The sequence below is a fragment of the Balearica regulorum genome, chromosome 3 (assembly GCF_011004875.1).
Source record: "Balearica regulorum gibbericeps isolate bBalReg1 chromosome 3, bBalReg1.pri, whole genome shotgun sequence".
In the NCBI taxonomy this organism is placed as follows: Eukaryota; Metazoa; Chordata; class Aves; order Gruiformes; family Gruidae; genus Balearica; species Balearica regulorum.
Window position 1 is genome coordinate 62,299,108 of NC_046186.1, and position 15,320 is coordinate 62,314,427.

General features: G+C 41.3%; 2 protein-coding genes across 2 annotated transcripts; both read right to left on the reverse strand.

The window, feature by feature from the left end:
- Positions 1 to 504: 504 nt before the first annotated feature.
- Positions 505 to 1,536, reverse strand: LOC104637471 (trace amine-associated receptor 5). The gene has a single exon (XM_010304977.2). The coding sequence runs from the start codon at positions 1,534 to 1,536 to the stop codon at positions 505 to 507; it is 1,032 nt and encodes a 343-aa protein (XP_010303279.2).
- A 12,101-nt stretch (positions 1,537 to 13,637) lies between these two features.
- TAAR2 (trace amine associated receptor 2) lies at positions 13,638 to 14,879 on the reverse strand. Its single transcript, XM_010304979.2, has one exon. It carries the CDS (start codon positions 14,766 to 14,768, stop codon positions 13,638 to 13,640), a length of 1,131 nt encoding a protein of 376 aa, XP_010303281.2. The 5' UTR covers positions 14,769 to 14,879.
- Positions 14,880 to 15,320: the final 441 nt, after the last annotated feature.

A 15,320-nucleotide genomic window follows, 5' to 3' on the forward strand; every position in this document is an offset into this window, starting at 1 on the left:
CAGTGGACACTGGGGAATTCAGGATGTATCTATCTCCCATATGTAGCTTTTGGCTCAGGAGCATGTCCTTGTGGGTTGGAAAAATAGTGTATAAAATATCGGTATAACCTTGCTCTCTCATCTGCTGTTGGTCACCAGCTTAGGCAGACATTTGATCTTACCTGTAGTTGTATCCTTATGTCTTTTTGTATTTAAAAACTGACATACACTCTATGAAACTTCGTAAATCAGCACCACTTGCTTTGTCTAAAAATAAGACAAATGATGTCGGCATCACATAACAAATGCAAGACTTTAATAAGTCCTGTGTGCTGGGATAAATATTGTAGAAGGTGAGTCACAGAACGGCGTGTCTATTTAAACCTGGGATCTGCCCCAGCCAGCTGTTAAAAGCAAATAGAAAATAAGAAGAGAAATACTAGCTAGGTGGGTGGTAAAGAATATTAATGAGAAATGCTATGATATAGCCTATAATATTTTCTACAGTGCACGTGAAGACTCTTGTCATTCCTGGTACAAGTCTACTGTAGTTGTCCTGGAACAAAAGATCCCATGAGTTAAGACTAGTTTCACAGCTTTCCTGAACCAGCGGTAGGAGAATACATAGATCAAGGGATTGCACGCAGAATTGAAGTAAGCGAACCAAATTAGCATGTCAAACAGAACTGGGGGAGTAATGAAATCCAGAAGACTGTCTACCATGGTGTCAATAGTGAAGGGCAACCAGCACAGGAGGTAGACTCCTACAGCTACCCCCAGAGTCTTTGCTGCTTTCCTTTCCCTCTTAGATGCTCCTACGGGTAGCTGAGACCCGAGACTCCTATTCATGTTGTTTATCAGCCTGGCTTGCTTGTTAGCCACAGTAAATATTTTTACATACAGAACTATCATTATGAGGCAAGGGAAGAAGAATACCGGGAAGTTCAACCACCCCCAGAGCTTGTTGAACAGCAGCTGACAGCTACCAACACAGGGCACATCTCGCAGAAAATGGCTCAGTCCTTCTGCAATTGCTTTAATGTAGAGGAAGACACTGGTATAAGCCATAGGCACTGCCCACCCCACGCCAATGTAAATGCAGGCCACTCTTATGGTGAACTTGGTGGGGTAGAGCAAAGGGTCACAGATGGCACAATGCCGATCGATGGAAATGAAACACAGATGAAATATGGAGGTTAAGCAAAAGAGTGTGTCCAGAAAGGTGTGCAGCCTACAGAAGTCATCTCCAAAATACCAGCAGCTCTCTACAGACCGGACGGTGCTGAAGGGCAGCACGGTCAGGCCCAGGAGGAGGTCGGCAAGGGCGAGGGAGAGGAGCAGGAGGTTGGTGGGGGTGTGCAGGGCTTTGAAATGGGAAATGACAATGATGACAAGCAGGTTCCCCAGCACCGTGATCAGCGTGCCCAAGGCACAGGCCAGATAACTGGCCAGCTGGACCCCAAAGGGGTGTACGGTCCTGTAGCAGGAGCCGTTCGCCTCGTAGCACAAGGTGACGAGCATCCCCTCCTCAGCACCAGGGCCCAGGCCTGAGCTCATGCCAGCCTGCCCAGGTCCCACTGCCTCCCCCGGCTCTGCCACAAGCCCGGAAAAGGATTCACCTTCCAGCAGTGGTGCCAAATGACTAACCTGAAAAAAAGTAACAAAAAGACAGGTTAGAAGGAGAGACATCTTTTAATCAAATACTTCTATTAAAGCCATCGGAGAGTTTCCATATTTCAGGTGCAAAAATGAGCCTAATTTACTGGTTTTATATCTCTATTGAAGTAAAGCAGCTTGAGATCCATCTGTTCCATTTTTTTGGCATCATTTTTTATACTGTATTTTGGTTTTCTTTCAGCCAATACCACGAGTAGTGCAGGAAATGCAGCAAATCCAAAGGTGTGTGGGCAAGCAGTCAATAAAGAGAAGGTCTGCTTAGAAGGAGAACCAGTGTTGAGTAACGGGCATTGCAAGCCAAAGCTCCTTAAGAGATTTGAAAGCTGACTCTAGTATAGTGGCACATTATTTCTGAATTTCCCTGGAAATGAAGTTCCAATTTAGTTATTATTCTTTTTATTAAGTCGAAGCTGTGATTATTCTAAAACAAGCAGTACATGATTGCAAAGGAAAACCCCTCAGGGCAAATTGCTCATTTTATAGTGTTCTGGCTATGGGGATGTATGTGGATATCCATTGTGTTGATGACATAAATATTCAGCAAGGCAAACAGAAATATTGTAATATGTCCTAAAGATTGCCCCTGCTTTTTACTTATGAAATTGCTATCTAAGTTTTAAGTTATTTAATTTTTAATTTGAACTGTAAGTAATATACAATATTAATGGATTATAATGGATCATTCCAGTAGTCTTTTTAAATCCGATAGCTGAATGGTATGATTTTTAACAGTAAGACAACTACAGTTAAATACATGACATTTTTCTATATGTATTTTTATTCTTGAAATGACTGGTATAATAGATGGAAATTATTCCCACCTTTCCCATCCTTCCCAGCAGCAACAAAACATAATAGCAAATCTCTCTTAATTGCATTTCCATAAACTTTTAAATTAGGAATACTTACGGTAAAATATCTCTTTTCTTAGAATGGAAGCTGTACTGCAGTGCACTGAAATCCTTTCCTAAGTACACGTCTACTGCCTGAGTGGAAAGTGTGAGATGTGTTATAAACCAGATGGAGAGAAAGTCCCTATAGGTGACTAATATACCTTAGGGGCATAGAGACACTGTTGTGTATTTGGCAAAAATTGCCATTTTCTAAGAAGTTGTTTAAATGCACACGTGCTCAGCTGCTGTTGAATCTCTGAAGATTTGTGTCAGAGTTTACTGTGAATTTTCTTTCTTTGCAAGAAGATGCGGCTAATACCAGCTCATCCTGGGATATCAGGATGGGCCTCCATCCCATGGAGGCCTTCCTTGCCTGGTCCTGAGCCTCAGTCTCCCCAAAACCAAATCTTTCACTCCATGAGTTACATCAGGTACCTCTGGATCTTCCTTGCTTCCCCCATAGCGGTCCCCATTTCTAGCCCACGGTATATGCTGGCAGAAGAGGTGGGTACAGCAGCCTTCATTCCTGGATGATTTTGTGATATTTCTTTGATGCAGTGGAACAGTCTGTTTTAACATGGACATTACAGAGACAAATAGCACTCAGGAAGGTGATACACGTTTTTAAAACAAGCTTCTCAGTTCTCAGTGAACATTTTCCCGGTTCACAGATCCTCCACTCCTGTCTCCCACTCCGTCGGGGCAAGCTCATACCAGCTTCTTAAGGGACCTGATGGTACGTCTCTCAGAGCTTGTCTTCTTCTCCCCTGCTCTGCAATTAGTTTTTTACAAGCTCTCCAATATGACTACTGTCCTTTGTCTTCCCTGCTTTCAGTTTTTTCAGTTAAGAAGTTGCCTGCTGCCCAGCTCCCCTCCCCTCCCTCGTGATGTTTTTGAGGCACTGCGTGCCAGAGGCTGCTGACGCCCAGCAGAGAGACTGTTAGAATAAGGCTGAGGCAATTTTTTAGACTGAATTTTTAATATGAGAAAGAGCTACAGTCAGCATCAGTTTCCATACCATTCTGTTTTATGTCAGGACACAAATAGCAGCTATTACTATATGGGTTTAAAAACTCCTACAAGAGCAAGATAGTTTTATTTTTTCAGTTTTGCTTCAACAACAATTTAAGGTGAAATTTTCACACTATTAAAAATCCTGGTGCAACAAGGTATAAATTGGGCATAGTTCTCTGAAACATGCTTAGCTGGAGACTTACTGTAAAACTTAGAAGAGATTTGTTTCTTCTTTTCCTGTTGCCACATACTAATAAGTGATCATTTATATTAAGATTGTCAGAGGCTTTTGGATATCTCTTGATAGTAACATCAGGGGTTTTGTCCTCGGTGCTCTGACATTTTCGTTTGTTTACATTCTTCCTATACTTTATATGCAATAAAGTATCATTGTCATCCAAGTACTGTGTCATTCAAATTCCAAGTAAAATCATGTCCTTGTCAAAATACTGTGTCTAGCTAGCTTGCTATCGTGATGCTTCTGAAGTGATTATCACCACCCTTCAAGGGAACAGCATGTAACCAAACAATCTCAGCTTGCCTTTCCTGTACACATTACTTGTTGGAATCACTTTGCATTTTTTCCCCCTTTCCTCATCTGGTCATGGGAAGAGAGACCAGTTCACAATTAAGAGAAGGCTCAAATAGTGACAATGTAGATCTTTATACTTTGGAACAAAGTGTTTCAACTTCAAAAGTAAGAATGCTATCATAACATGAAAAATGCCAATTCTCAAGATATTCCTTGTCTTTACCCTTCCTTCTTCAGCCAAAATTCCTGGATATAATCTCAAACTGAATTTTTGTTGAATGTACTATGCGACCTAGTATTCAGCAGGAAAACACAAAAAATATAGAAGGAAAAGCATATTATCTGCTATGATTTGATCCCCTGCAGTGAAGACATGCATAGCCAATACTGTTTTTTCTGCTGAAACTGCTGCGCATACCTCTAAGATCTAAATTCCTCTAAGAAACCTTGGAGTCTGAGTTCCTTAAAATAGAACAAAACAGTTTCAAAGGATTATGGACTTTCTAAGAGGGTCACCATCAATGCCCCTTTGCAATGAAATTTTTCCTCACAGCTTCCAAAATAGTCATTGCGGGATCCCTAAATAGAATATAATAGTAGGAGAAAGCCGTGGGCTTACTAAGGTGACCTACATTAAGCTAGCGAACCTAAAACCCAAATCTTCCGTCACGTGTACTACAGCTGTACAGCCTATAATGCAGCCTTTTGCTCTCCCTCGTAGTAGTGAGCAGTGATCATCTCTGAAGAAGACAGCGTATCCCGTATGGTATTTTATCATTACTGCAGAGTGGCAGAAATGTTTGTAGAGTAAATACTCACGCGGTGTAGGGCACCCCACCTCCGTGCAGACTGGGGTCTCCACCGGGTGCGGTATGTATTTTTTCTTCATTTTTCTTACACAAATAGCAGCATTTGTCCTTCAGTTTTGTAATGATGGAAAATTTTTGTCCACGGCACTCACATGAAATTGTTCTACCTGCTGCATCCTGGTTTTATGTAACTTTTGCTTTTACATTTTCCTGCTCTTGGTTACACTGATCTGTGTTCTGCCCATACAAATGCTCATATAGGACACACCTATATGAGCAGTTTTAGAAGCAGGACCTTTGTAAGTTAACTGTGGCAGCTTAAACCATGTTAAAAGTGGAAGTGAAGGGGGAGAGAGAAGAACTCACTGGCATTGTCCCCATCTGTAGCATCTTTGTCAAAATTAGTGAACTAAAGAATTAAAACCAAGGAGATTTTGGATTAGAGAATGAATGAAAAATGGGTATTTTAGTTCAGGAAGTTAAGAAACAAAATGAATTAATGAAATGAAATATTGTATCTGCTTTCTTTGAAATTAAATACTCACATATTTGTTTTAGTCTAGGATTGTCTTAACCCAAACTAAAATGTTTTTCTTTCAGTTTATTAATCTTGTTATCCTTTTATTGTCACTCTTTCTTTTCCATTTATGTTAAATTTGAAATTAAAAATATCATAATCAAGTGAAAAATTCCAATACTTCATCATCTTCAAAACTTTCGCTCTCATCATTTTTTCTGTCCAAACTTTTTTCTGAATGTGACCCTAAAGTGCCGTTTTTCATGAACTCAATATTAAGTGACACGGCAGAGGAAGTGCAGAAGATATGACAGTAAAAGTCAAATTACACACAGCAGAAAGTCGAACGTGACATACTCTGGTTCAAGAGTTCTCCGCAGAAGAATTCATTAATAACAGGTGTTAAATGTAATCCCAAGACTGCAAAAGAGGGCTGCAGGTACAACTGTTACAGCCCTTCCCCAGAGCTCCCGATTCCCTTTGCTGTTGTTTGCAGCAAGCAAACCACATGGCCACTGGGAATAACCTAACCAAAACAAGCAATATGTTAATAGGGTCTGTTAGTACACATTTCAGAAGCAAAATTAGAAACTTAAGATTTTTAAGCTGTTAAAAAGGGAAAGGAGAGAGAGAAGTAAGGTGTTGTACTGCACAGCACTGGCAGAAGAAAATGAATAAAGAGTTAATACTGAAATACAAGCCACCAGTAGTCCACCTGTGAAAAGCATCAACTGGCCTTCAAGCGTCTGCATGAGTCCCATGCAAAGCTGCTTTTTTATATATTTTTTTAGTGGCACAAAGCAGGCAGAGGTGGCCAAACTCTCCTGGTCAGGGGCAGCTCCTGCCGCCCTGGGTGGCACAAGGATCAGGAGAGCACACAGTAGGTTAAAGCAGACCTCCCCATCACCTGTCTTCTTCTGGTTCAAGGTACTTGCCCAGCACTGACCTGCAGCCAGACCGCTGATTCCAGACCGGAGTGGCAGATACCACTCATTTCCTGCAATTTCCACCAAAGGAAGCAGAAATGGTCAATATAATTGCACACAATTTCTTCCTTGCTTGGCTGGTGTGGGGCCTGCAAGACTAGAGGGGATGTTCTGGTCCAGGGCTGCTCCATGGGCATCAAACATCACTTTCAAACCCTGTAGAAACACATTTTCTTCCTGTTTGACTTGACTGAATGAGATGATACTGATTGCTGCTAAACTGTCCCAACGAGGAATAAACATCACGTTTCTGCCTATAATGATGTTAGAAAAGCCAGATGCACTGGAATGTCCTGCTTCCTCAAAGAGGAGCACGTTCCTTTTGTACTCACACAACAGAGCAGCTGTGGCAGCACCCGACCGTCACTTTGGTGTCCTGACTGTGGGGAAGGGGCACAGTGCTGTAACCACTGGGAAGGCAGAATTGAAGCTTTGGCCATGAAAATTTTGACAAATATGTTGGTTTTTTTAAAATTTATATTTCATTTACACCCTTTTAAAAAATCTAACCTTTAATTCCTCTGAGGGAATGTACCCACCTTCATAGATAACTATTTTGATGATAACTTATTTTCATAAGCAGTGTGGGGCAGCACATGGAGAGAGAGGCAGTTGTTCAGAAGCTGGACCATCATACCCTAAATCAACCCACATTTAAAATATTTTTCAGTTAGAGAATGAAAAATTTACTGTCTCTGGAGTCCTGTGAGTAGGTAAAGGCAATGGAGTGTTTTCAGCTGGAAAAAGCTTTTTGACTCCATTCTGTTCCCCTTGTTAATTTGGAAGGTTTGGTTAATAGATCAGGATGACTTGACTGGGGTGCTAATTTTCAGACAGTAATATCTAAATAATTACCTCATGCAGCTTAAACTTGAGAATCACTCTGGCCCTTGGACACGATGGCTCATCAGTGTCGTGGCCACGTAGCTTGTGTCTCTGTGCACATGGCAGGGAGTCTGGATAACGTATCCTGTATAGGCTGTCACTGTGTTGGGTCATTTCCTAGCATCCAGCCACAACATTTCCTAGGATATTGTATTATCTTGCTGAGTGTAAGCACAGCCGTAGGATACCTATTATTATATTTGGCAGTATACGCAAATACTGTAAAGATGAAAGAACACATAAATATTTGCAAGTTTTCTGAAAGTAATGCCGGGAGTTGCTAATTCATTTATAAGGAGTGTGACTAGTTAACCAAGTTTTTACAGGAAGGCAGTAGAGTACATTGAAAATAGAAGGGTCTGAATATTGCACCTGCAATGACCATTTTCAAAGGTTTTTGAAGCAAAGGGTAACCCAAACCCTAAATGCTAGGGCTGCACGCAGAGCTGAAGTAATCCAGCCAGAAGGTGGCATTGCACAAGTCCTTAGGTGCTGAAAAGTTAATAAAAAGATCAACTGTCGTGAGAACGGCAGACAACAACAAAACCAACCAACCAACCATCCCCCCCCGAGATTTCCATAATCACACATGGTGTTTCTGTTACATTGTTCTGGTTTTTCAAGGAATTCTGATTCTTGCATCTCATTGTAACACACAGAGAATTTTAGTAATTTATCTGGAATGTTTTCTTGCTACAGAAAATATGAGGACTTTTATCTCTGCCATCACTGCGCCTGGAACAGAGGAAGAAAAGGAGAAAGCCAGCACTCCTCAGCATTTGTTAAGTATAAGGGAAACACGGAAACTGCTGCAGGCAATAGGTGCCATATATTCTCCAATAAGGTCAGTATTTAACCCTGAGAAAACCATGCTAAAGGCGAACAAGAATAAAATTGACTAGCTATCTAAGAAAATTACTTCTATCATAGGGATGGTCACTTTGGTGATGTAATGCAGTGGGTTAAAGATGGTCTAATTACAGTCAAGAGAAAGAAATCAGACAAAAAGGAGAGGTGCTACCCCAACCGCGTCACAAGGTGCGTAGAGTTTGCAGGAGAGAGCCCCAAGGTACCAGCACAATTCGATGGAGCTGGCTGTGCTGTGGGATAGAACATGGCACTGAGGAAAAGTCAGTATTCACCATGGAGCAGGCCAGAAACTTGGTGGGAGAGCAGATTGCTGGAGATGATGGATGGAAGCAGTTACAGATGTATTTCCCCCCCGCCCTGTTTTGGACAGGACGGTTCCACCTGTGTGCATGTGCGTAGCACAGGGGCAAAGCCCATGCCTTGCCTTCCTAGGCCCTATAATCTTAACAAAGTCAAAGCAATAATACACCAGCCATGAGCTCCAGAGGCTGGATGAAGTCATGATTTGGCAGCATGAAGTATTCACCAAAGTATCGGACTGCAGCCAGTCCTGGGGAAAAAAAAACACATAAAACAAATTTGCTTAAACATTGCAGAACGAGATCTGTAGGGGAAAGGTCTTCTGTGAAAAAGACGTTCTTGAGCACATATTCCCTTCTTTGGGTCAAATTTTGCCTCTCCTGATTTATTTAAAACATATCTTTATATCCGCAGAAGTATCTTTATACCACCATGTATCTTTAAACCAGTGTTAGATCAGGTCTAGAGACAAATGTGACAGTCGCAACTGCTGTGGCTGTCACTTGGCATCTGAGCTGAAGGATGAGGGGACAAAATCCGGCCCTTAGCTCCACTGGTGTCAGCTCCACCTGCAATGTCAGCGTACTCCGGGCTCTGAAATTGAAGTGTCTGAGGGCAAGATCCCAAGCTCAGATTGGAGCTCAGATGTCCCTAGCTGCCCGGTATGAAAACGCTGATGTGGGCTGGTGGCACTGGCCAGCTGCCCCCGTCCCGCCTGGCCTCGCCAGCGACCTGCTGCAGCTACAGCCTCTGCTGGCAGGCACGGAGCACGAGAAGGCTGCTCCCCATCAGTGTCACACAAATATTTGCCTGTTCTCCTCTCCCCTCCTGCCTCAGAGGGCTCCCTTCCCCTGCCTCTACATCTCGCTCCCGTCTACACCCGAGCACGACCAGATTGGGTTTTTTACGTGTGTTTAAATATCCTTTCTCTTATTAAAATCCGACGCCGCTTTGGATTTTCTCCATCTTCCATTTTGGTGGAAATGTGTGATTAAAAATACCACTGAAAACACTCCTCCTTTCTTACAAGAAAACTGGAATATTCTTGGCCTATATATAGCGAAAAATACTCCTGGCTGTCTCTTGAGAAACTGCACATCCTTTTCTATGTCGGTTTTCTCTGTAATGCTTCATCGATGCTCTGTTGCTGCTGCAGCCAGGAAGACTGACATGCAACTGATCCAATCGGAAGATAATTTGGTTATGTAAAAGGAAGAATAAATACATTATTTTAATATAGTTACAGTTGTATATGCCCTTTTGTCATGAGTTTCTTGCAATGGTTACTTTCATTTGCTTAATTTTCACTAAAGCTGATTAAACTGTTGTGGGGTTTTTTTGTCAAAAAAACCCCATTATAGCTGAAAATTGAACACTGGCTATTGAGCATTAATTTACCTGAACTTATCTGACTTCTTTGGTATATTTTCATTTTAAATAGAAAAATTAATGCCTGTAAACTAAAATCTCTAATTTAAACCTTGAAGAGTTTATTTTAGAAATGCTACTGCAGTGTCTCCAGAGAATTGACATTTGGATGTTTTAAGTTATTGCTCACTTTCTTCACCTCCAGAAGACTCCTGCCTTCAGAACCACAGCTATATCAGTGGCTTCATATTTAAGTGCTCTGCAATATTAAAATATAAAATAAAAATCAGCACAGAGCTTGCAAAAATAAATCAATCTATTTCTCAAAAAGTTTTCAGCTGGTGTTTTTGCAACCCAAAAGTTTAACTTTTTTTTTATACCTGTCTTAATAATAGATGTTGACTTTTTTCTTTAAAGTTGCTTTTTCCTGTGGGCTCCACAAGGGGGTAGGAAATCCTTTCTCACAGTTTGGGCTGTGACAGAAAAGATGAAAAAAATATAATAGTGAACTTTATTATGTGAGTTAACTTAACTACGCGAGTTGCTGAGTTGCAAACCATTAAAGAATGAAAATATAGCAATCGTTTGAATAAAAATCACTGGCTTTGAAGATGGCTCTGAATGTTGCTGTTCAAGGCATTGCAAGAGGGAGGCTGAGTGTGGGTTACCTGGCTGGGATGCTCTTAAGCGTGTCTTGCTGTCCTGCATGTTCACACTGGGATGTACCAGAGAGGAAGAGGACCATGAGGGTGCTCTCAGACTGAGGTGCCCATCTGGATGTAGGAGCTTGAACTCCATCCTGAATCCATGATTGGAAATATATCCTCCGAGGACAACATTAGCTCTTGCTGGAATAATTCACAGTAAAAAAGATACAAGAAATCCAAACCTTTTGGCTGCTGCCCTGAGGAGAAGAACACAGTGGATTTGATATAGACCAGAATTCATGCTGAATGTTCACTGTGTAGTTCGGAAAAATAGATTAGTGGGTGAGCGTGTGTTTCGGAAAAAATAAAACAAAACAACTTACAGTGATATTGAAGGAGAGAAAGAAATGAAGAGATCTGCAGTGCTTGCATCTGAATGTAAATGGTGTACCCCATTGAACTGAATGTGATGAATATGTTATAGCAAAACCCACAGACACTCAGGTTCTCCTGTGCACCAGCAGGTGTGGTCCACAAAACAATCCCCATCACTCTGATGCCCTAGGTTTTGTGCAAAGCAGTGCTTTGTTCAGCACCAAGTTTAGCAGCTGCATCAAGTTTAACAGCAGGGGGAACAGCATGGCATGCCACAAAGGTTTTCAGGAACCAAATTCCACCGTCTGACACATCTGCAAGACCCGTTGGTCAGAAGAACTACTGAAGAAGATCTAGCTTCAGGCTGCAAGCTGGGTAGCAAGACTGACTAAGTAGATAGTCCTTTAACATCCGAGGGCACGCACTGGACACACACACAAGGACATGACACACTGAAGCCTCACAGATAGCTCAAAACTATTCCTTGAAGATTTGCAGTCTGGAAGAAATGTTGTCTTTGTAGGAGATGTAATGTATTGGGCTAACTGAATGATTTATACTATATATTAATGAAGTAATTTAATCATTACTTAAAATGTCTCTAGTTCCATCATGTGTCACCAGCTAGATATTTAATATGTAGAAGAAATTTCAGAAATGCCTAAATGTGGACTTAGAAGCTTAATTAAACACCTAACATTAATTTAACACATGCTTGTGTAACTAACAGAGGGATTAAAACTCACTCTGCAGAATAGTTGAATACAGTGTCAAACACTGCTGGCAGCAAACATTGTGAACACACTAAAAAAGGATCTGTAGCTGCCTCCAAGTCCAGTGTTATATCTAATCTTTTGTGGCCCATCATCTGACTCATGGTTTCACTGCTGGAAGGATGTCAGGGACATTTAGCATTTGTTAGCTTTCAATAAAACCCCCTCATGGACTAGTTTTAACACAAAGGCAGATCTGATGGCACGCAAGTTTCTCTGAAGGAGCCACATTGAGCTGCATACAGACATGACCTAGCACAGCTGGCTGCAAATCTGTCTCTGCCACGTCCCCCATCACCTGGAATGGAGCTCCCCACTCCCTGCCAGCACCGGCACACCACAGGCTCTCCATATTGCCCCCAAACACTATTTCACGTGGCTCAGCTCCTAAAGGAGAAGCAAAAAGTTCCTGATAGCATCCCAGATGGTGCCCTGGCCAGTAAGGTCTCATGTGAAATGTCTGCAAAGGTTGCTCTGCATCACCAGAGCTTCCGGAGAGCTGTCTGTCTAGATCAGAGTCTAGACCAACCTGAGGCAACAGCACAGGTTCTGAAAGTCAGAGCTAGGCTTTCTTAAAAAGATGCAGCTCTCCAGAGTTGGGCCATTGGTCGCAAGCAACCTGCTGCTCAGTTTTCTTGCTCTCCCTGAGCACCCCTCCTGCTGCCCCCATGTTTAATCCAGGGGTCTCCCTGGACATGTATTGAGCAATGATGTGGGGTGATGTATTATCCAACTTCTAGGTGCCTAAAGTCCTTATTGCATCCAGCCCGGCTCTGTTCCCTGCTCTGGCTGTTCAGCTGGTGGCAGTTGTGCACAGAGAGCATTTGCATCAGCTTAAAGGCCTTGAGTTTTATGTTTCTTATTACAAAAGGTGAGAGCCTTACACACCACCCCAGACAAGTCTGTGACCTTCCATCTCCTTGCTGTCTCAAGTGTTTCATGGTGAGGGTGAAATTGCGATTTTCCAGATCAAAACCAGAATGTGTTCATGTTATCACAGATCCATTAAAAAGTTTCCAGCACAGAAAATGAGCAGCTATCACTGGTACGTCATACTAATATAGATGCGATAAGCCAAGAAGTGAATAAACATGTGGATAGTTTTTTGGTAGTCAGACTTTAGTAAGGGTAGAATATACACTGTACAGGAAAGGTAAGTCAGAGGCACAATTCACACTAAAAAGACTGCAGTAGCCGTGTTCAATAACAACTCAGCCCACCTCACTTTAATCATGTCACTGGAGTGGGCTCTGGCAGTGACTCTTACTGACATCTGAGGGAGCTCAGCATGGCAAGGACCACAATTAGAGGCTACAGTTCACTGATAAAGTGTGTGGTGAAGTGAATATGGGGTGGGCTGTCAGCAAGAACATTTTATAACATCTGGAGCCTAATGCCTAAACAAAGAAAGGACAAGCACATACCTGAGTGTGAGCAGTACTCTGATTCCCCAATACTCCTCCTGAGTATGAGGCACATGGAGGATAAGGGCTAAAAACCTGATTCTCTTGTTTTCAGGAGAAAAGACCAACTTCAAGCCAAAATTACACCTCAATTCTATTTGCTTGGTAATAACAGCAGACTCTGTACATTTGCTGATGCTCTAGTCACAAAAGACTGTCACCATATTAGCCTGGGATGTATTCAGTTCGGGAGAATATTGATGGTGAACCTCAAGAAAGATTAGTTGCATGCATACAAGATTAGGTGAAATACTGAGCTTATGGACTATATGTAAATACTTTTTGAAATTAAAAAAAAACCCAATGCATTAAGGGAATCTAGAAAGACTTAAACTTCTGAAACACTATCAAAGTGGTTTACCACACAAGTAGTAAATAAATATCATAGAAAATGAGTCTGATTTATTAAAGAAATATTTGATGAGATAATTCTACAGGACTGACTCATAAAATTCATATTGCACATTGCAGGCTTTTACTGAACCATGAATATCCAGTAATCCACTGTTTCTTCTTCATTTCTAGAGCTGCTGTCACTAGTAGAATCTATTACTGTGTCTGATCTTCAGATAAAAGTTTTATAGTACGAAAATGCGGGTTAAATATTTTGCCTTTTAAGATATATTTAAATGTTTTCCGAAACCAGGGATAGAAAAAGCCATATATTAATGGATTGCAGAAAGAATTTAAATACCCAAGCCAGTTTAGAACATCAAACAAAGGTAAAGGAGTAGAGAAATGTAAAAATGGATCAATTAAGATTGCGAAAAAACAAGGAAACCAGCATATTAAGAAACCTAGCATAACTATACTCAGTGTCTTGGCAGCTTTCCTATCTTTATTCTTAGAGAGCTCATTTTTCTTATCACTTTTTGTCTGCCTGTGTGCCTGGCTCAACTCCCACGTGTGCCTTTGGGAGACTGTAAAAATTTTAATATAAATCCCTATCATAATGCATGCAGGAGCAAATAAACCAACTGTAAATAAAACAGCCCCCCACAGTTTGTTGAACACAATAGGGCACAAGCTCGAGCATTTAACCAACATTTCATAGCCCTCAATTCCAGAAGCATAAGCTTCCGAGAAAACCACAGCAAAAGCAAAAGCAGCAGGCAGTGACCAGCACACGGCTACGATGTGCCTTGTGGCAGTGACGCTCATGGTGCTGGCGTAACGCAGAGGGTGGCAGATTGCATAAAACCGATCCACAGCAATGGAACAAAGATGGAAAATGGAAACTAAGCAGAGCATCAGGTCGAAACTGTAATGAACTTTGCAGAATGTCATCCCAAAGTACCAGCAGTTCTCCACAGACCTCACCATGCTGTAGGGCATAACAGCAAAGCCCAGCAGGAAATCTGTGACGGCCATGGATAGGATGAGGAAATTGGTCGGAGAATGAAGCTGCTTGAAATATGAGATGGAAACGATTATGGCCAGGTTCCCGAAGATGGTGAGAATGAAGGCTGCTGTTATGAATAGATACATCATCCCTCGTACTCCTGGTGACCTAAAGCTCTCAGGACAGGAGCTATTTCCAAACTCAGAGCAATCAGCCAAATCCCTCGAGATATTTGGAGAGAGCATAATCAATCCTTCATTAGATTTTTGTATTGGAGATGCAGTTCCACAGGCAGGTTTCTTTTTCATGTGTTTCCAAAAGATTCCAAATCCTAACATGAGAATACAAGATAAAGTAAGTCTAGAGCATGAATTAAATTACTGAGTGAAATGCAGTAATTCAGAGGCAAACTTTCCCTTGGTTTAAATAGGGACCAGCTGCAACCTATTATTTTTCTGAATTGGTACATGAAATCTGATAACTGGAAGCTATTATAAAATTCATTGCAAATAATATTTTAAACAAAGCAGTTGAAAATAAACTTAATTACCTCTTAAATTAACTAAATTACATGATACCATCAATTTTATTTAGTGCATTCTATTGTATCTGGAGCATTTTCTAAAATATGGTTCTTTATATACCTCATAATATTAGTAATTTTAAAGTGGTGGAAGGAAAAAAATGCATGAATAAAGAAATCCCTCAAGTTCATTTCAGTCTGTAAATACATTTATTCGTATCTTCAGTCTTAGAATATTGATCTTTTTTCTATAGGAGAAATGTTATGCGAGCTCACATACCTCAGCTTTCTTGGAGATTTCAGTTAATGAGCTTTTCACCTAAACACTCATCTCAAGAATCACAAATCAGCTGCCAAAATCCCCTTT